Source organism: Anser anser, assembly GCF_964211835.1.
Source record: "Anser anser genome assembly, chromosome: 5".
Taxonomy (NCBI): domain Eukaryota; kingdom Metazoa; phylum Chordata; class Aves; order Anseriformes; family Anatidae; genus Anser; species Anser anser.
In genome coordinates, this window is record NC_139725.1 from 54,457,878 (window position 1) to 54,477,513 (window position 19,636).

Consider the following 19,636-nt stretch of genomic DNA (forward strand, 5'->3'; position numbering starts at 1 on the left):
GATTATTATGGTCTGCTGCATAAATCTCACACAACAGCCGATGTGTTCCTTAATTACAAACCCATTTAGCGGCATACCTGACCATGGCAACTACTTCCCTAAAGTGCTGCCTTGCAGATGGTCACAACTGTTTCGTGAATCTCTATTTAAGCTTGAAGACTCTTGAGGAACTGGCACAGTTTGTGTTTTGTCTCAGAGCTGTGCATTGTGCCTAAGGTCAGCAAAAACTGCCGCCACTCAAGCTGTGTGCAGCCTGGATACGGCGTGCCCCTGCGTTAACATCAGCAACCGGCTGTACGTGAGCTTTTCTTACCCTCTTCCATCGCCGCAGGCCTCCTGTGATTAAGCCAACGAACTAAAGATGGCACAGGGCCGCTTAATGGGAGCAGAGCCCCGAGGTGCACGGGGACAAGCAGGGGGGCTTGGCTGACAGAATCAGTGACACCTCATCCCCTCCCCAGGTGCTCACCCAGCTCTACACCCTGTCACATCCCAGGGACAGGGAACAGCAGCAAAGAGAGGCCCGGGGCTCTGCCTGGTTCCAGCTGACGCCCCACGTTGCTTCCAAGCACAGGTCAGGATTAGTGAAGATTTTTAAGTGAAGAGAATAAAACCATACCCAGCTCCCACGTTCTCCTAACCCAGTCCCGTTTGCTCTGTGGTTACCAAAAACAAGTGGCCATGGAGAGGACAAGACCAAAGCCTCCTCTGGCAGCAGCCACACTCATGGCAGCTCGGCTCGCCCTGCACACCCACAGGCACCAGCACTTCCAGCAGCTCCCAGTCCCTGCAGAGAGCAGGGACGCTGTGGCAAAGCAAGGTGGGACCACGACTGAAATGCTGATGGGAGGCAGGGTCAGAAGCAGCTGACAATTTTGGTTACTTCCCCCCGGTTTATACCAGACCCTCTGTGTCAGGGTAGGCTGGTAATGTGCAGCTCACAAAGGTGACTGTATCACGGAGCAGCTAAGGGAACCAGGGAAAGGTCACTCCCCATGGAGGAGAGGTACAAAAGTCAGATTGAGGAGCACAGCATAATCTTTATTATGGTTTTTATATTAGCTTGCTAAATTGGCTAAGAGAGTTGAGCAACAGCTTGCTAAGGACAAGCTGAATACATGATAACGACGTGCCAGCAGCACTGAAGTAAATTAATAAAAAAGCGAAGCTCCCTGACATGAGCGCTGCCACAAAGAAGTTAATGGAGGCTCCCACACCAAGGCCTCTTTTCTGGGCAAAAGGCACACTTCGGTGAAGTGGCAGAAAGAGATCTGTCCTTCCTCTTCTCTTCCAGAAGCCCAACCCAGGGACCAAACCAGGATCTGTGAACGAACTGGTGCTCAGCCCCTGCGTCACAAAGGATCCTGCACTGCTGAGCAAGCCTGGCTATTGACCTGACTGCCAAAATCAGAGGAATGAGGAAACTGGAGGAAAAGGAAATGTAGGCGGAGGAACCCAAATTGCCGCAGGCTACCTCAGCTGCCTGTTGTGCCAGGCTCATGAAAGGGCCAGAAGACTGCACCAGAATGACTCACTGGATCCAGTGCTGCAGGAGGGAGGAACAAAACTGAGTTTATTGAGGAAATCGGGCTTCCCAGGCCTAACAGCGTACTCTGAGGGATCAACATGACTGTAAAATAATCCTTTCCTTTGTAATGTACATGGGTTTCCAGAAGAAAAAAAGTCAAAACCATTAGAGGGATTAAGCTGTCAGGTTATAAGAGGACCTTTACAGATCTGTTCTCCTTTAACCACTTAGTAAGGACAGTTTAGTAGTCAGCTTTCCAGAGTGCAGGGAAGAACAGGTATCACGTGCTTCCCATTGTCAAGTCTCCACAATTCAGCTCTGCCACATAACTACATTGAATATTAGATCCTAAGAATAGAAATGGGTTGAGTAAAGGTTTAAACAAAGTTCTGGAATAAAAGTCAAACAGCAGCTACTAAAATAAAGATCCAAATGTACAAAAATACATACATATTCCATTTCATATACAAAATCTCTACCACCAGCCATTGTCAGGCATCAGACACTGGATTAGACAGAAGTGTGAGCTAAAGGCACCCTTGTGTTCTCTTCTAGAGTATCATTTGCTACTGCATGCCAGTCATCCCTGCTTCCATGGTCCTGTGCATGCAAAGCATCTACATCACATCTGGCATGAAGAGAAACCAGCCTCAGCTACACACATGCACACACACACACACACACACACACCAAATATTCTCCATTGCAGCCCAGGCAAAAGCTTTGACTGGGACACACTTGTCCCAGGAAGTTAACTTTAAGTCTAGACCAAGATTCATATAAGTGTAGCTTGCTCTAGTGTAGTTTCTCAAGGTTACACACACAAATATCCTTTATTTAAAAGTATTAGCAAAATAGTATCTAAAATAGTGCATCCAACTGCTGCATTTTGACACTTATCCTCTTGGTCTAAGGAGCACGTAGCAATGTTATGCCAGCACATAGGAGCATCCTTCTCTTCCTGCAGAACACTCACACCACTCAAACAAACAAACCAAATACCAGTGCGACTCCTAGCTGGAGCTAGTCCATTAATTTTCTTTTGCCAGCTTGCATTTTCTCTTAACCCTTGAATACGGACTGATACTGTCATCAAAAACAAAGTCCCACAGGACTCGAATCCAGGACTGGTGATAGGGAAGGTTGTCGTAATATTCTGCTGCAATCTTCTTCACCTGGAAGAACAAGAGAGAGAAAAAGATGTTTAGCTGCACGGTGTCAGGTGTATTTCAGTTTTCCTCTTCAGATCTGATAGCACAGCTGTAACCTGAAGTCACTTGTTACTGCTTGTGAGTTCCTGAAGTTCAGCCAAACAAGATACACTTAAATCCATTTAGATACTTCGATTTTGGATGCAAGTTCTGCCTTGCAGTGCTAGGGTTTGAAAGATGATGGACCTCTGCCTTCAGTCAGAACCCAATTTCGCTCACTTGGGAGGTGGAGAGCTCTCCGCAGCGAGGTGACTAATCCGCCCTACAAATCGCCAGCAATCCAACACGCTGTATTTAAGCAAGGCTTGCCACTTGCAATACTTGTCTGCTGAGGGTTCTGGTGAGGAGAGAAATAGCAATTGAGAAAATGCCAATGACAGCCTGGGCTATGCTTGCCATTTTTTAATTGATTTTTTCTTTTTTTTTCCTCCCCTCCATTCTGCTACCCCTATGCAAACCTGCGAGGGCTTCCTCCTCCAGGCAGAGGAGATCCTGGGGTGGTCTCTTCCCTTCAGCCCAGTGTTAAAAATGCTGCAGGGCTCCTCAGTAGAGCCTGAATTTCACAAAGTTTCATCCCTGTTACAAATCCACAAGCCTTAAAACTGTTGCCACCACAGAAGCATTGCGTGTTTTTGTGGGTGGTGGTGCAGAAGGAGCAAGGCCAGAACCAGATGACAAAGAGGTTTCAGACCTGGCAGGTTTGGGGAACTGTAAGAATTCCTGGGTATCAGTGTGAGCTACTGTACATTTCACAAAAAAAAAAAAAAAAAAAAAAAAAAACCACCAATTTGGGCATTGTTTTATTAAAACTCCACTTTCTAGACAAACAAAGCTCTATGCTAGAGCAGTTTGTCTGGCTGGACAGCACGACTTCTCTCTTTAAAAACACTGCAGAATTTCAGAGCCAGCTACAGTGAGCCCAGCAAAGACTTCCAGGGAATTCCAGTAAATTTAGAGCTGCACATAAATGGCCATCTGGGAGGAGGGACTCGTCAGCATCCACAGTGTAATGGTGTAGTCTTAACACAGCACTTTGTGGAAAGGTAAGATTCACAGCCGGAGCAAAATTATCACAGAATCACAGAACTGTAGGGGTTGGAAGGGACCTCAAGAGATCATCGGGTCCAACCCCCCTGCCAAAGCAGGTTCCCTGGAGCAGGCTGCCCAGGTAGGCGTCCAGACGGGCCTTGAATATCTCCAGAGAAGGAGACCCCACAACCTCCCTGGGCAGCCTGTTCCAGTGCTCCGTCACCCTCACCGTGAAGAAGTGCTTTCGCATGTTGGTGCGGAACTTCCTGTGCTCCATCTTGTGGCCATTGCCCCTTGTCCTATCCCCACAAACCACTGAAAAGAGGTCGGCCAAATCCCTCTGTCTCCCACACTTCAGGTATTTGGAAAAATTGATAAGAGCCCCTCTCAGTCTTCTCTTCTCAAGGCCGAACAGACCCAGGTCTCTCAGCTTCTCCTCATAGGGAAGATGCTCCAGGCCCCGTATCATCCTTGTGGCCCTCTGCTGGACTCTTTCCAGGCGATCCCTGTCATTTTTGTACTGGGGAGCCCAGAACTGGACACAGTACTCCAGGTGAGGCCTGGAGTAAATTATAAGCCAGCACTGCTCACTGCTGGTTACATGGTTAGCTCAGCTCCCTAGCAGACACTTCCCTGTGAGGCAGATTGGGTAACACACGTTTTGTTACGATCTTTTACTTCTATACTTCAGCCCTCGTGCACTCCTTGTGCCAGTGGCGTGGCAGTGTTGTGTTGGAGGAGGGAGATTTAATTCAGGTCTCATTATGCTCTGCCTGCCACCAAATACCTGTGACTGCCTGATAATTTCCTACATCCTGCTTTGAAGTGTTGGCCTGTACTTCAGAGGTGATTCATTTTCGGCGTGATGCAGACAACACCAACATTTCCCCTTAGACGCATTTGTTAATAGCTGGAAGAAGGGTGATTTCCAGGCACTGGGTAAGAGCTCTGCAGATGCAGATTTAATTCCCTGCTCTCTTCCTGTAACCACGGTAAGAAATGATTTAATCTGGGGTTTGCATCCTTCCCTTTCCCAGCTGGGTAACTGAAACAGCCAGAGGATGAGAGGGACTGTTCATGCTGTAAGCTCCTTGGTGAATAAAGGTCACCAACGAGACCCTATGCAGACATAAAGGATGTACCAGGTCCCCATCCCCAAAAGCTTCCTATAGTACACAGCTACCCTGGCTGAACACTTGAGGAGATCCTGTAGTTTTCCTATTTTCCAAAGGAATGCAGCTGTTATCCGTGTGTGAACCACGTGAAATTATTCCCGTTTGTGATAAACAAGAAATGTCATCCCCAGTTGCCACAAAATAGTTTTGCCACCAGGAAGCTTTCCACTGGGAAGAGTGAATTTTGTGACCTGGAAGCAGGCAGACCACTCATGGCTGGCAAGCTGCCTGCCAGCATCAAGGGATGGAGGAGTGGCTTGCTCACCAAGCATATCAGTTTAGCACCTCCCGGCAGGGTATGGTGCCATCTCTTTTTGAGTAAGTTCAATCTAGAAACCATAGGAGATGGCTCAGGGCTTGCACTGGAGTGGGTTACCCATCTGTGGGGCAGCAGCTCAGTAGCATTTTGCCCCTGTCCCTTTTTAGCTTCGTGCCCAGCAGCACTTCATGCAGGAAGGCAGGCAGAGCTTGCACCTTTGGTAAGGTCTCTGTGCTCCAGGCAGGAAAACTGCATGACATGTACAGAAACCAGGGAGAAAAGATAAACTATAATACCATGATAAAATGTTTCTGACAAAGGAATGGTGAACAGGAAAAATTTAATGAATATAGTTAGAGGGGACACGTGAAGGATTTTTTTATGGAAAAGACAAGGAAGTGTGTTTGGTGCTTGTTTCCATTATGCTAGCATATGAGAGAAAAAAAAAAAAAAAAGTGTTTTCTCTTCTGCAATGCATGTACACAAAAAAAGGTTCCCAGCAAAAATAGCTTATCCGCTACCATTTGTTTCAGCATCTCCATGTGCAAAACAAAATGATCTCTTTACTGTCCACAGAGTAGTTGACAGGAAGTGCATTTTTATTGTTTTTAAATGCAGGTCCCCTTTTAAATACAGCATTAAACTACCTTTATTAAGCATACTGTAGGCTAAAAAGGCATCCCCCATGTTGCATTCTGGGTACAGCACAAAACCTGTGGACGGCAGTTTTTCCAGGTAGCAATTTTTGCAACCAGTCTTACCATCATCTCAAAAAGGATGGTATTGTGACGAAGTATTTCTACATCCTGCCTCTGCCTTCCCCATTCCAAGCTCTCCTCGTTGCACTGGAAAGGGCCCGTCTGCTTCAATTTCCTCCTCCCTTCTTATAGATCACAACTAGAAGTGAATGGAAGCTATTGTGGAAGGATAACCCAAAATCAAAATCCACAATTAGCTAACACTTGGCACCTGGTATATTGGTGCTATCCTTCAAGTAGATCAAGGAGGTAAGTAATGAATCTTTTGGGTGGAAACTTTGCTTCTGGTTTTGTGTTTGTAGAGCACAGCAACAAGGCCCCCATCCTACTCCACAGTACCAGATAGACACGGAAGTTAAATACAACCTAGTATTCCACCACAAGTGTTACAGACCTTTTGTCCTGGGGTAATACAGGAGTTAGAGATCCTTATGATGAGATAAGAAAATTGTTTAGAGTGCTAGAAACCAGAGTACAGGATTTCCCTCCATACTCCTTGACTGAAGAAGAAGAACTCAAGGTAGCCCTCCTGGCCACCACAGGGTTAATGAGACCTGCAGTGCAGAAGGAGTACATCTACCATGTTTTCCAGTCTTGTCTAACAAATCTGGCTTCATACCATGTCTTCCACTTTTCCCACAAGCTTAATGAATAACTTGTTTGCCTCTGGTAACACGGCAGTTTTTGCTGTTTGTAGGACGAGTACTGAGTTCCTCCTTGTTCTCCTGTCTCCCCTCACTGTAAGTCTATTCAGTCCTTCAGATAATGAAGAATGAATCTTCTTACTCACTTGGTGAAGAATGCAATTTTATTGTTCTAAGGCTTCACTCAAAGGCTAATCTGGTCATAAGTCTATAGGTATTTTTTTAGAGAGGTCTTTCGTTACAATGAAAAGTTTCATTATCTCTTGTGTAATCTCTCATTATACTAGCGGGACAAGTTCTTACTGCGCACTAATGTCACTCACTGTTAATCTCTAGAAGCTTATGGCACAGCCTATTATATTTCAAGTTTTTCACAGTCCCAGGGTAAAGGTCTTTCAAACGGCAAACATATTACTCAGAACATACTGGGTAAGACACCTGCAATAAAGGACAAAATTTACTTCTCTGATAAGCAAGCAGAAGATCCTGTTACTTTTCAAGCTTAAGATCCAGTTATTTTCTGATCCTATTTCTCCACTGCTCTCATTCATGCAAGAACAGAGACTTTCTTCCACTTTATGTTTGCCAACATTTGAAGAAATGGGAGGTCATCCAAATAAAGCAACTCAATTATTAAAAGTTTGAGTGCTTGAAGACTACGTGGAAAAAAATAGATCTTTGCTGAGTGAAAAATCTGCTGAGAGTTTAAGCATGGGGAGATTTCTACCGCTACCTGTTATGAAGTTCATGCATTAAAACAATCCAGAGAGTCTGTCCCCGCTCCTTCAACCAAAGAGGCAAAGGTTTTTCTCCTCAATTTGCAGGAAAGAACAGACAACGTTTTAATGGTCAAACTATTTTCTACAACAGCTGTTTTGACAAAGGAGTTCCCCTTCATAATAGATTTTCACTTGCAAATGTTCACTTGTCAAAGACTCAAGTTTTCCGTATTGTTCTATCGGGCAACGACGACTGACAAACCTGGTATCTTCTCCACCAGCAGGGCAAGTCTCAGTTGCCCTAGAGCTAGAAACACATGAAAACAAGTCCATGAAATTCAACTAATAACTCTATCCTCTTTACACGGGAGTGCAGACACTTCCAGCTGCTACACTGCCTCGAGAAATTACACTAAGCTATTTGTGATGTGGGTGGGGAAGAGCTTTTCAGGTCTCGTTCAGGTCTGGAGCAACAGTCCCAGCAAGTTCAATTAGTCACTCACCTCCCTTGTGTAAGATACAGAGCTTAAACCTCCTTCTCTTCTTGTATTTACATTTCAGTAATCTAAGTATCTAAGCCTATCTAACAAGTTTGAACATTTGTAACTAAAACTAAGCTCATGCATTTCCCAGCTGAGCTATCAGGTGTATCAGCAATAGGAGTGCCTGATGGGAGAACCTGACATGTAAACGCTGGCTGCCCTGAACCCCACTGGGAATAGTCAGCTTCTTCAGGACAGGCCTCCGGCAGTCAAGGGGAGATGTTAAAACAGAACTGCAGGCTGTATAGCTTCTTGTTTTGAACCTTCTGTCAGTGTTTCTGTGTGGAAAAACATTAACCCAAAAAGTGGAGTTCCCAAAATCAATTTGCCCAGATACACCACCATAAAAGTTGTGTTCTGCACTAGCATGGGGATCACAGCTCCAGGGCCTCAGCCTCCTCAGCTCTGCCTCCTCCTCAGGAGGATGTTGCTGCTGTAGCTCCCCAACAGCAGAAGATGTTTCCTCCCTGCTATGCCAGAGGATCTGTGTGTAGGAGTAATACTCAAAGTCACGTACCTTTGGCACTGCGAGCACAGCTGCCGAGGAACCCTCGCATTAAAATCCAGAAGAGCAGCTACATTCCTGGTGGTAGACTCAAAACCATTCCTAGACACCTGGGCTTTGCAAATTTGATTCCCACAACTGATAAAATGTAAACAACAGGGGGCTCGACTTTAGAAAGAGCAAAGCCACGGCGCTTTCCCTCTGACGGACCAGGCACCCTCCGTTTCTGTGGGTGGGGCAGCAGAGCTAAAACAAGTCATGTAGAGTGGGGATTTATTTCCTAGTACTATTTGTGTCAAGCTGGAACACGCCCCAGTACTTATGTCATCTCAAAAATAGACTTTTGTTTGATGTTAATCAAGCAATAGAGTTAATACATAGATTGATCATTAGACAATTTTCAAGTAGTGATTGCCTCCTGACTCACTTCAGATGGGCCTTTACTCTTATAAAGGCTCTTAAAAGAGAGTCAAAACTGGGTAGCTGAGGAAAAGCAGTAGAGAAATTTAGACTATTGCTTGAGGATCTTATAATGCAAAAATATTACTCGAGCCCTCTGAGGCTCAGAAGTTCATGTTTCCTTCAAATAACCTACATATTCTAGCACTTTGGCAGCTATTTCTCTCAATGACTCCCTTTAAAAAGAAAAAATTAGAAACTAATTCGGAGAGCTTTCTCCTTTTATCCTTTTTCTAAAAAAAAACAGAATGATCTATGATTTAGAGTGACTGCTTTGAGACAGTTTAGCAGCTTCTATAAAAATCCAGGTCACTGCGCTCGTGCTTTACTTACCATTGGCAACTTGCACCCAGGAATGCTGGGGAAGTCGTGGTGCTCCATGTGGTAGCCTACATTAAAGGTGAGCCAGTTCAGAGGTCCATAATAAGAGTAGGTCTCGTATCCTTTTAAAAACATGTAGTGTTCTGCTATGAAGTGCCCAGAAATGGGATGTAAACCCATGCAAAGAATTGTACCTGCTATTAAGTAAATAATAGGTTTGAGCCCCCAAAGGTAGTAAATGATAAGATCAACAGAAAACTGCACAATGGCATTAAAAATTTCCATCCGTGTGATTGCTTTGGGGTTCACATACAACGGTCTCAGACTGTAGAAGAAAGGCTGGAGGAAGAGCCAAAGCAGTTTCCGAAGCGGCGTACAGAAGAACCAGCCTTCAAAGTCCGTGGGAATGTCCACATCCAGGCTGTCCCCACCAAGGTACCGGTGATGGTCTATGTGGTATTTCTTGAAGGAGGCAGAGTAAGGGATACCTATTGGCAGGTTGGCAAAGACCGCAAACCATCGGTTCCACTTGGCCTGCTTGTTCCCAAAGGCGACATTGTGTGAGATATCATGGATGGCTAGGGTCAGTGAATGGTTGATGCAACCCCCAAAAGCATAAGCCCAAAAGAAAATCCATTTCCAAGATAAGTCTTTCACCAGATAGCATGCTAGAAACTGCGTGAAAACCATTCCAGATACAATCCACTTCAAGTGTGGATCAGGTCCCATCAAAGTCTTGATCTCTGGATATTTTGCTAAAGAGAAAAATGCAGAGAAAAATCTCATTAACTCACAGTTAGGTAAACAATCAACACTGGTGCTTTTTACTTTTATCACCTTAAATTTGAGGCCCTATATTTATAAAATAGAAATTCCAGAGCAAAGTTACCACTACAGCAAAAACTTTATTAATGTATGGGCTCCATCCCCACTTCCAGCTTCATGTCCAATACGTGTGTGCATATATATTGGATGACCCTGGTGGTCAACAAGTGGCACCACGCACCCTCACGAGGATGAGTATTAGGATGCTAATAACCATCAAACGTAAGCTCAAAAAGCATCTTTTTCAAGTTTTTCCACTTTGCTTTCTTTTTGCCCCATCCAGTTGCTATTTTCAGCAGAAGAGAGATACAGGTGCCTCCTTTGTAATACTTTCCACACCTTGGTTTCAGACATACTAGCAGGGCAAGAGGGCTGTGCAACAGGCTCTCCTGGTTTTACTCTGTGGTTACATGACAACTGTAGCATTAAGAAAAGTTTCATAAGTGAGTGTTCGCCAATGCTTACAACGTGCACGAGCCTTTGCACATGCTAACATCACTAGAAAGTCAGTAATATTATCAGGAATTTTTAAGATACAGATTTTTTTTTTCCTATTTTCCCATTCATTAGCCTGTTCCCAAGTCACATATCAGAAAGAGGCATGAAAAAAATCACATAGATAATCCCACATGCAGCCTCACAAATACTGCAATAAAGGATTAGAGGGACACGGATTCGACTTGCCAGGTCTGACTCATGTCAGTACAGGACCAGCTTACCAACCTTTGGTGGCCGTCCATTTGATCTTTTACATATATATGTATATATATATATATATATAAAGAATTCCAGCTTATCTTCTAGGTGCTGCTCTTTCCTTCACATCTCTTCTTTACAAACCCCCCACTTCTCACTCCTAGTGCTACCTTGCACTGGAATTTTTCCAGTTTTATGTCCTTTGCCCACCTATCAACCTCCCTGTTTTTACTCATACTCTGCATTTATCAATAATTGCAGCTCTCATAGATAAGACTGTAGGACAAGTCACTCATTCTGGAGCCTGAGGTTACACAATGTGTCCCTACAAATTTGATAGGCACATTTTATGAATAGAAAATCAAATGTCATCTGCCTATCACTGTGATACCAATGCCATAAAATGAGGTAACGACGATTTGCATCTGTGCAGCTGTATGTACTATAAACAAACACCGGAGACAATACACACAACTTCATGTGACCTCGAAAGCAGTGCCAGGCACTGAGTGAGGGATGCAAATGAGGGTTTTTTTTATAGGAGTGAACCTTGAGAAGTCTGCAGCAGAAGTTAAGGAAGCAGGTTGATGCAGGCATGCTCTGCAACTATTCCAACAACTTTGGAGCCTGGTGGTCAACTGCAGCCAGGCTCGACAGATGTTAAGAGACAAAGATTAAGTGTTATGGATGAAGATGAGAGAAGGGATATCCTTGGCTCTTCCCCTTGTGCAGACAAGGGGACAAAATCATCATTAGAAATATTCAGGCAGGTGGGAAAGCACTAGTAAAACCTCGCATCATTCTCAAGTCAGCCTAGCTTTTCGACAAAAATCTCTTAAAAAAATCCAGATTTTTGTCCTCACTGTTTTGTTTTTGTCCCTGTTTTTGCAGTTTTAGAAATTATACTTTTTCACACTAGAAATGGTAACATTGTAGAAATTGTTCCCTCATACCTAGACAGGTACTAAAGGTTTTACACAAAGTGCCAGGATATCTGCTTTCAAGAATAACTTGATATAATGACCTGGTCAGGAAGTCCATTACAGAAATATTTGTATATAGCTTAATGTCCGCCTTAGGGATATCTGTCCAAAAGTGAGAAATTCCTTTATTAAATCAAGCAACTGCAATCCTTCAGTCATGCAGTTGGCAGAGAGAAGTTACTGCAGCCACCACTCCGGCTGTCGCACAGATACAAAATGGCCAAATCTGTTCTGCCTGGCCAAAGTCAGGTAACTTCAATCAAAAAAAAAAAAAACCAAACAAAAAAAAACCCCTAAGTGGACAGGAAAATGACTAAGCAGTGCTTTTATGTTGTAGTTTGAGAAAGTTTTGACCTATTTATTGTTGTTGCAGCTTACCTAGAAGGGAGTTCAGAGCAGTAACCACCAGCAGCACTGTGTGCAAGCAGCGATGCAGGCAGCTTGCATTCATCACAGGTGACAGCTATGAAGTAACTTGCCTGGGTTTAATATTAAATTGAACGTGATAAATTCCTATCCAACAGTAAATTTTTGTATAATAGTTAAGCCAAAACACTGTGTGCGCTTATCATTAATACTGATAACTGCTTCCTCTTTCCAGGAGGCTGCTGACAGGTGCAGCTGCAAAGCTCCTGAAGGCTCAAAGCCCCACCGGTGGAGTGGCTGCAAATGCAGAACGTTGAATGCTGACCCTTCCAAAACTTACACTCCTTCTGGCGTCTGCTACAGTTTCACACTAAGATGTATATGAACTTACATCATGCTGGTCTTTCCCAAATCTCTTCTCTCTTTGTCTTTCTAAGCACTATTCGGTAATTAACATGACCAGTCTCCATAAGGCTGGAGTCCATTGCTTCCCAACAAGCACTGGGTCAGGGCTAGCATATGAAGATGGTCATAAAATATAATTTATAGTGAGCTCTTCATTATCAACAGTCATGTCATGGATGGAGAACAGGGACATGAGAAAAACAAACAAATATTCTGCCATTCTAGGTAGAGAGGAGAAGAAGGAAAGAAGAAACACAAAGTTAGGTGACCATATGGGACCAGGATTTGCCCTTTAGAGTATAATCAGGACAGTTCCAGCTACTCTGTCTCCGCAGCACATGCTCCAGCCTCCAGCTTTCTGGGATTTGTTAGCTCAGCCCAGCAGACAGCTTATCCCCATGCACTGCTTCCAGTTGTCCAGAGAGAGCCAACATATTGCCACTGGGAGAGCAGGCATACTGGTGTGGATGTACAGCAGTGCAGAAACATGGCTTTTCTGTCTCCAAGGTCAGCACACGGTGAAAAAGCAGTGCAAGCACTTTAGCACAGTATGCAGCTGTAGTTAATAATTCTGCCCAACCCAACCAGCTCCACAGTCTCCATGCCATAAACTCAGAGCAACTGAAAACTCCACCGGGACGATGAAATACAGCACTTCCCACTTGTTCAACAGTGTGGATAAAAGAACAGTAGTCAAGAGAGAACAAATGCTGAGAGTTTATTTTCAAAAGCGTTCATGATTCTGAAACAACTCGTTTACCAAATTAACAATTGCAGAGATCACTCCACTGTTGTGTGTAAGCATCAGTTACCTTTCTAGAGGCGTGCCTCATTCTGAAACACCACTGACAAAGAGCATTAAGTTAAAAAAATGTAGTCAGAGGACCTTTCTGGGAGTCCAGGAGCACTCGGCGTAATTCTACAGCAATCCCCAGTTAGGGCTGGAGTAATTGTTCCTAGAGAAGCAGTCACCAGTTCCTGGTGTTTCTGCTCCTCAGGAGACAGTGAATACCTGATCTAGCAAGAGATGTCCCTGCCGATGCTGGGGGGTGGCCTAGAAGATCTTTAGAGGTCTCTTCCAACCCAAACCATTATATGATTCTACAAATACCTTGTTCTGAACCCTCACTCATTCTCTGGTCCCACTGATAATGCTTTGTTTTAAGATAACTCTGGAGAGACCCAGTTAGATCTCAGTGAGGGCAACAGACACAAATGCTCATTGCTTTGACACCACGTACTTAGCACTTGCACATTTTGGTAGACACAAGATTTGGACATGGGCAAAAGATGGAGCAGTTCAGAAACACAGAAGTGGTGGAGTTATAAAGGAGCAGCAGTGCTCACATCCATGAGAGGTAGGAGTAACAAGAGAAGGAATTTAATTTCTTCATCTTCCTTTACTTTGACCACAAATGTGGCATACAGGTATAGTCACAGTGGGCATACTATTCAGTATAATGTTTTCAGAAGGCATGTTAAAAAGGAGGAAAAGAAAAAAGTCTGTGATGCTGCTGTCCTGGACTATGTTCTATTAGATATGAGTCCGTGCCAGATCAAATAAGAGATACCAGGCGCAGGATGTTAGCTCTACCACACTATGTCTTACGTTGGAGCTGGTATTTGTACCAAAAACAAACAAGCAAATAGGTCAGTTTGCTGACATGGTAGTGTTTTGCTTTTTAGCAGCTCAGCCTGTGAACACGCTCACAAACAGCATGGCCCATTTGAGCTGCATTTAATTCAAACCATACGTGAGCCAGGACACAGGTAGGACACACCCGGAGGACAGCATGCATGACAAAAGCTTTGCTTTCCCTCGTCTCCTGCCCCCTCCAGCGCGCAAACTAATAAGGAGCCTTTTTGACCCAACTAATTACTCAGACGTTTTACATATCCACCACGCACGGACTTCTACGTGCCCCTCAGGAGCACCTGAGCCGCTTTGTGCTGTCAGGCCCAAAGGAGCTGGGTCACCCAGAAGTGCCCACCAGAGGCAAAGCGCTGCAGTGGTGCCACGGTTCTGGTAACAGAGGTGGATGGTGTCAGCACACCACTATTCCAGCAGCTATGACCCATTTGTTTATGCTTGGTTATTAGCTGGCCGGGAGTAAGGGGAGGTAGGAGTGTTACAAAGAGTGCTCCCAACAACCTCAAACAAAAACATGCAGCATGGAGCACACTGAAGCCTTCAGGTGCACTTAATACGTTGTCAGCAGAAGACCACGAACACCTAGGACATTGTCTTTCTGCTCGTGCGATTTATTTTGGAGGTGATCCCCAAAGGGAATTTGCATGAGCACGGAGACGGCAGCTATTCTGAATGCGCTGATCAGAGAACAGGCACATCAGTGGCAGCAGCGTGCCCACACACTGCAGTATAAAGGGGAAACAGACTCAGTTTCTTTGCCAGAAGCATATGTGATTCAGAGCTTTGATTTATGCTACTGAGATATGCATCTTGCACATTTTAGTAGGTGCAATTTATCAGACTTTTCATAAATGTGAAGTTTAGGTAGGCAGAGGAGTCATCTGTAAGAAATACTAAACTCATCTGTAAATAAATGAGCAAAACTCCTATTGTCTGGAAACTATTATACTCAGAAATTGGCTAAATGTGAAAATCAAATGGATTCTGGCCTTTGCTTTGTGTCCTCTCCTTCCCTCCCAGTTTAACATCTCAGCCTTTCTACAGGATAAAGCACCTATTCCATCTACACTATAAAATAACTTGCCAAAGAACCAAGTATATAATCATGCTTGGATGTTAGATCATTTGCAGCTACTCCCAGCTTACCATGAGCAACACTGATTCAGCCCTCATCCTCAGCAGCAAACAGATGCTTCTCTAAGGAACCCGAGAGACAAGACACCTTCTGACCAACCTACAGTAATTCTGTAAAGTTAGATCCAACACACAGCACATGTAAGATCTCATTCTTCCCATGCCACAACATATTGCTCATTGCTTGCATTTGGAGAACTGATTGCAGATGAAATGACCATTCATTGTGTGCTTATGGTGTTACCAGCGTCTGAGCAGTAAGTCTGTTCATTTTCTCTCGAGACCAAAAAAACACCAACACTTCCCATTGTGTAAGATCACAGTACTACACGTTTTAATCCAACAGACCCTTACTGCCACTAATGTTGAAATCTTAATTCTTCTAGAAGTACATATCCCCTCTACATTACACCTGGTCTCTCCCTCCAACAGCAGATGAAAACCCTTCTTCCACTGGGTTAGTTTTCAGCCAGGTCTTTCCCTTACACAGCTCTCCACAACGTTACACAAATTCTCCCACGTGCCTGGTGACAGGACGAGGGGGAATGGGCTAAAGTTGCGCCAGGGGAGGTTTAGGTTGGATATTAGGAAGAACTTCTTTACTGAAAGGGTTGTTAGGCATTGGAATGGGCTGCCCAGGGAACTGGTTGAGGTCTTCCCTGGAGGTCTTTAAGAGCCGTTTAAATGTTGAGCTTAGTGGTATGGTTTAGTGGAGGACTTGTTAGTGTTAGGGCAGAGGTTGGATTAGGTGATCTTGGAGGTCTCTTCCAACCTAGATGATTCTGTGAATTGTACCCCTAGTAGGCTCATCTGTTGCAACAGAGCCCTGCTATAAGCCAGCTTCCAGCCAGCCCTGTCGGCACACAGCCCTCCCGCCCAGCGGATAACCATCTGCCCCAAAGATCACTCCTGGGTCAAATATGCCAGGGCTGCTACCTGGGAATCTGCAACCACCGCAGCCGGAAAGCTTGAACTGACAGTTCTTGAAGAGATTCCTCTAACTCAGAGGCATTTTTGTCACTCAGGCATATCATCACCACCGACAAAAGTCATAGAGGCACCAGGGCTGCTAACAATTAAACCAGGACACGAAACTCGGTTACTCCATAGAAGCAGGTTGGGAAAGCAGCATAAGGAAATAGCGCGTCTGTGGAAAGAAGCTGCCTAATGTGTTTGTCAGGCTCCCTGTATTTTCTTCCCTTATAGATAATTTTCAATTTGCATTTAAATCCAAGTAGCCATGCCTGAGAGAGATCAACATCTCCAAAAGCTACAGCCTAAACAGAAAACAATCCAGTTTCAGTACTTAACTACTAAATCATTAACCTACAGGGAAGGAAATACTTCCTTTATCGGCACGGAATGCTTCTGTCCCTAAAGCAATGCTATACACAAAAATGTAAAATACAGGGATATTTATGGATAAATGTTCGTATGTATACAAGATTCACGAATCGTACTCTGCTCAACAGACACTAGATACTTTGCTAAGTACACTTTAAACACCAGGGTTTACTGACCCTCAGGCATTGAGCAATACAGTGACAGTGATTACGCCGATATCACATGGGATATCATGACAGTTTCAATAACTTTTGGTGATGTTTTGGCATTCATGACACTAGTTTCATGACCCTTTCTGCCCAGCTAGTCCATATCTCCACTTCCCCACCACTCTTCCTGCTCCCTCGCTGGGGGGAAGGAGACAGACTTAGATTCCAGCTGCTCTTTCTGAGCCCAAAACAAGTGTGGGGCAAAGCCTCTGCAAGCATTAGGCTGATAGGTCCCAAAAAAAGAGTTTGTCAAGGCAAGGGTAAGGCAGCCCAAGCACTCCAGCACTGCCTTTCACCACAGGCTGCAGACTCCACTCCAAGCAAGATGTGGAAAGCAGGAGGTTAGAAAGGGGGAGCCCCACTACACACACTCCTACCCAGAGCTCACCAAAATCATAGTTCCCGTCACCAAAAGCATCAGTGGCACGACACCAAGGGGCAGCATTTTTATATAATGATATCATTTGTCTCTCTATCATTATTACAGAGTAAAATAACAGCTATTTTCCTGGATGCAATTCAAACCTGTACCAGGATATTCCACCACCGTAACTACATGGGAAATGTTTCTCTAGCTTAGACTGATCCTGGATTAATCTACAAAAGCATGGAGGAGCTGAGAAACGGCACCTGGTTATCGCAGCCCCTGCCCAGCCCTCAGCCACAAGCCCCAGCCCCTTCCTTTATACAGGATCTTTAAAAAACTTCATGCTGCTGATTGGAGGGAAGGTAAAACAAGTCAAAGTCTTTTTTATTGATAAAATGCTGAAGGGAAAAATTCAGGAAATACACAACAATATTCTGAATTATTGGTTCTTCTTGGAAAACAGCTTCAGGAAACCCCAAGCCCCCCAACATATTTATATGTACTGTTAAATGCTGCCTGCACAAAAGGAAAAAAACAAGGTAGCTATACCTCCTTACTGCTATACCTCCTTACTGCCAGGACAAAGCAAGCAGCAGGGCTTTCTGCTGCTCTCTGGCAAGCTCACCCACATCCCCATCTGTGCGACCGCCACCAAAAAGATCTCGCACTGAGGAGGGATCCCAGCCAGCCTCCGCTGCCTTGACAAGCGGAGCAGTTCAGCTCCCCTAGCTGAAGGAGGAAACCGCGAGGAAAGAAATTCAAGGAGCATATTGCATGGGAGAAGCAATGAAACGCCGCAGATGTTCCCCCCATGCTCTTCCACCTGCTGCATTAAAGCCGGGGGGCAGCTCACCGTGCCCCCTCCGGAGGGGGAACAACCCCGGCGCCCCCCTACAACCCCGGTACCCCAGCCCGGGACCCCCCCCCGACGTACCCAGGATCTCCTTCCTGCGCTGCGTGTGGGGCTGCTCGGTGTAGACCCACTCGAAGTCCCCCCGAGCCACCCGGTTGCCCATGGCTCCGCCGCGCTGCGCCCCGCTCCCCGCCGCCCTATATAGCCCGGCCGCCGGGCTGTGGGGCGGCGCCGGCCGCGGCCGCCCCGTCGGGGCGGAGGCAGGGCGAGGGGCGGCCGGGGCTGTGGGGTGCCCCGGGGAGGGCTCCGCCCGGCGGCCGGGGGCACGAAGGGGGCCGGGGGAGGTGTGTGGGGGCGGACGGGGGGGGTTTGGGGGCGGTCGGGGGGGTTTTGGGGGAGGTCGGGTCCCCGTCGTGCCGCTGCCGGCGTCGGGGGGCTCGAGGGGGCGGCGCTGCTGTCGCCCGCCGGGGTGGCCGCGGAGGGAAGGGAGGCAGCGGCACTGCGGGCTTGTCGCCCTGGGGCTTGGGAAGGGTTTTTGGTTAGCGAGGGTAGTCAAAATCCCGTAAATCCGCAGCCCGAAGTGGGATGTGATTTAGGGCAAAGTGCGGTCGTGGGGGCTGCTCCCAGGCTGGGAAGCTCAGAAGGGCGAGCAGGTGACCAGCGCCTGGCACTGGTCTCCTGGGGCCCTGCTAACCCTGGGCGAGCTGTCCCCGCAGCAGCCAGCCTTGGGCTGGGTCGTGCTTCGCTCCTGGGAGTCTGCGGCCCAGTTCCTGCGTCTGGTCCAGGGAATGTCGGCGCTCCTCGGCAAGGAAGTCAGGCGAAGGATTTGCTAAGCCCAAAACTCCTCTCTAGCCTCTCTGATTCACAGGGAGAAGTGACGTTTCTCCATGCACAACCCCAAATTAAAGTGCTGCTCTTGTTCCCACTGTGCTCTTGTGCAAGCCCATACCTGACCCACTGTCCATCCTCGGTGTTTGCTGTCCCTAGCATCGCTCCTTCCACTGACCACATCCCACTCGGACCAGCTCCATGCTCAGAAGACAATCTTATTTCCCAATGTTCTTGTTCATTTTTTAATCTCTCTAACTCCCTCCTTACTCTCTTATCCTTAGAAATGCCTAGCACAGTTGGAAGTTGCAAGTGGCAGAAAAAAGCAGATGTGAAACAAATATTTTTCAGGAAAATTTCTCCCTGTTGACATTGTCAATACAACGATCTCTTCCTTCAGCCATATTTAACTATTTAACACTGCTTGGTAGTACAGTTGTGTGAAATGATATGGGTTAAAACCCACAAAAACAAAAACAAAAACAAAAACAAAACACTGCCACCTGACTGCTAGAAAGCTTTAGGATTTTCTTTAACTGTTTTTTCCCCTTAAGCAGTCTAAATTTAAACTCTTGAACAAAGCAGGTTGAGTGGAAGGAGCATGGTGTAAAGGTAAGCAGCTTTGCCCAGAGCAGACGTTTAACCAATTCACTTTTGCAGGTCACTTCTCTGAAGGACAACTCTCTGTTCTCCACCATCGCTCCAACGTGAGGCCAGTGGTCACCCACAAGGTTGCAAGGTCCAGCCCAGTTAGGACTGTTAATCTGAGTAAGGTTATTACATGTTTCTGTAAATAAAGAATTGTTCGGAGAGCAGATGCATCAG

At 45.7% G+C, this 19,636-nt stretch overlaps 1 protein-coding gene across 2 annotated transcripts; it reads right to left on the reverse strand.

Moving 5' to 3' along the window:
• Positions 1-1,020: 1,020 nt before the first annotated feature.
• DEGS2 (delta 4-desaturase, sphingolipid 2) lies at positions 1,021-18,202 on the reverse strand. Of its 2 annotated transcripts, none has more exons than XM_083836562.1 (3): positions 18,065-18,202; positions 9,163-9,905; positions 1,021-2,703 (listed from the first exon to the last, which is right to left on the reverse strand). In XM_083836562.1, the coding sequence occupies exons 1-3, from the start codon at positions 18,144-18,146 to the stop codon at positions 2,560-2,562; spliced, it is 969 nt and encodes a 322-aa protein (XP_083692688.1). In that variant the 5' UTR covers positions 18,147-18,202; the 3' UTR covers positions 1,021-2,559. The 2 variants fall into 2 exon arrangements, with proteins under 2 accessions (XP_083692688.1, XP_083692689.1); XM_083836563.1 differs by lacking the exon at positions 1,021-2,703 and adding an exon at positions 3,516-7,630.
• Positions 18,203-19,636: the final 1,434 nt, after the last annotated feature.

What these genes read in the sequence shown, in the direction of transcription:
- DEGS2 (XM_083836562.1), bottom strand. Translation starts at nt 18,146, where the DNA reads ATGGGCAACCGGGTGGCTCGGGGGGACTTCGAGTGGGTCTACACCGAG. An exon ending in GCGCAGGAAGGAGATCCTGG is followed by an intron (nt 9,906 to 18,064) that starts GTACGTCGGGGG and finishes TTTTCTCTTTAG; the next exon opens with CAAAATATCCAGAGATCAAG. An exon ending in CTGGGTGCAAGTTGCCAATG is followed by an intron (nt 2,704 to 9,162) that starts GTAAGTAAAGCA and finishes TTGTTCTTCCAG; the next exon opens with GTGAAGAAGATTGCAGCAGA.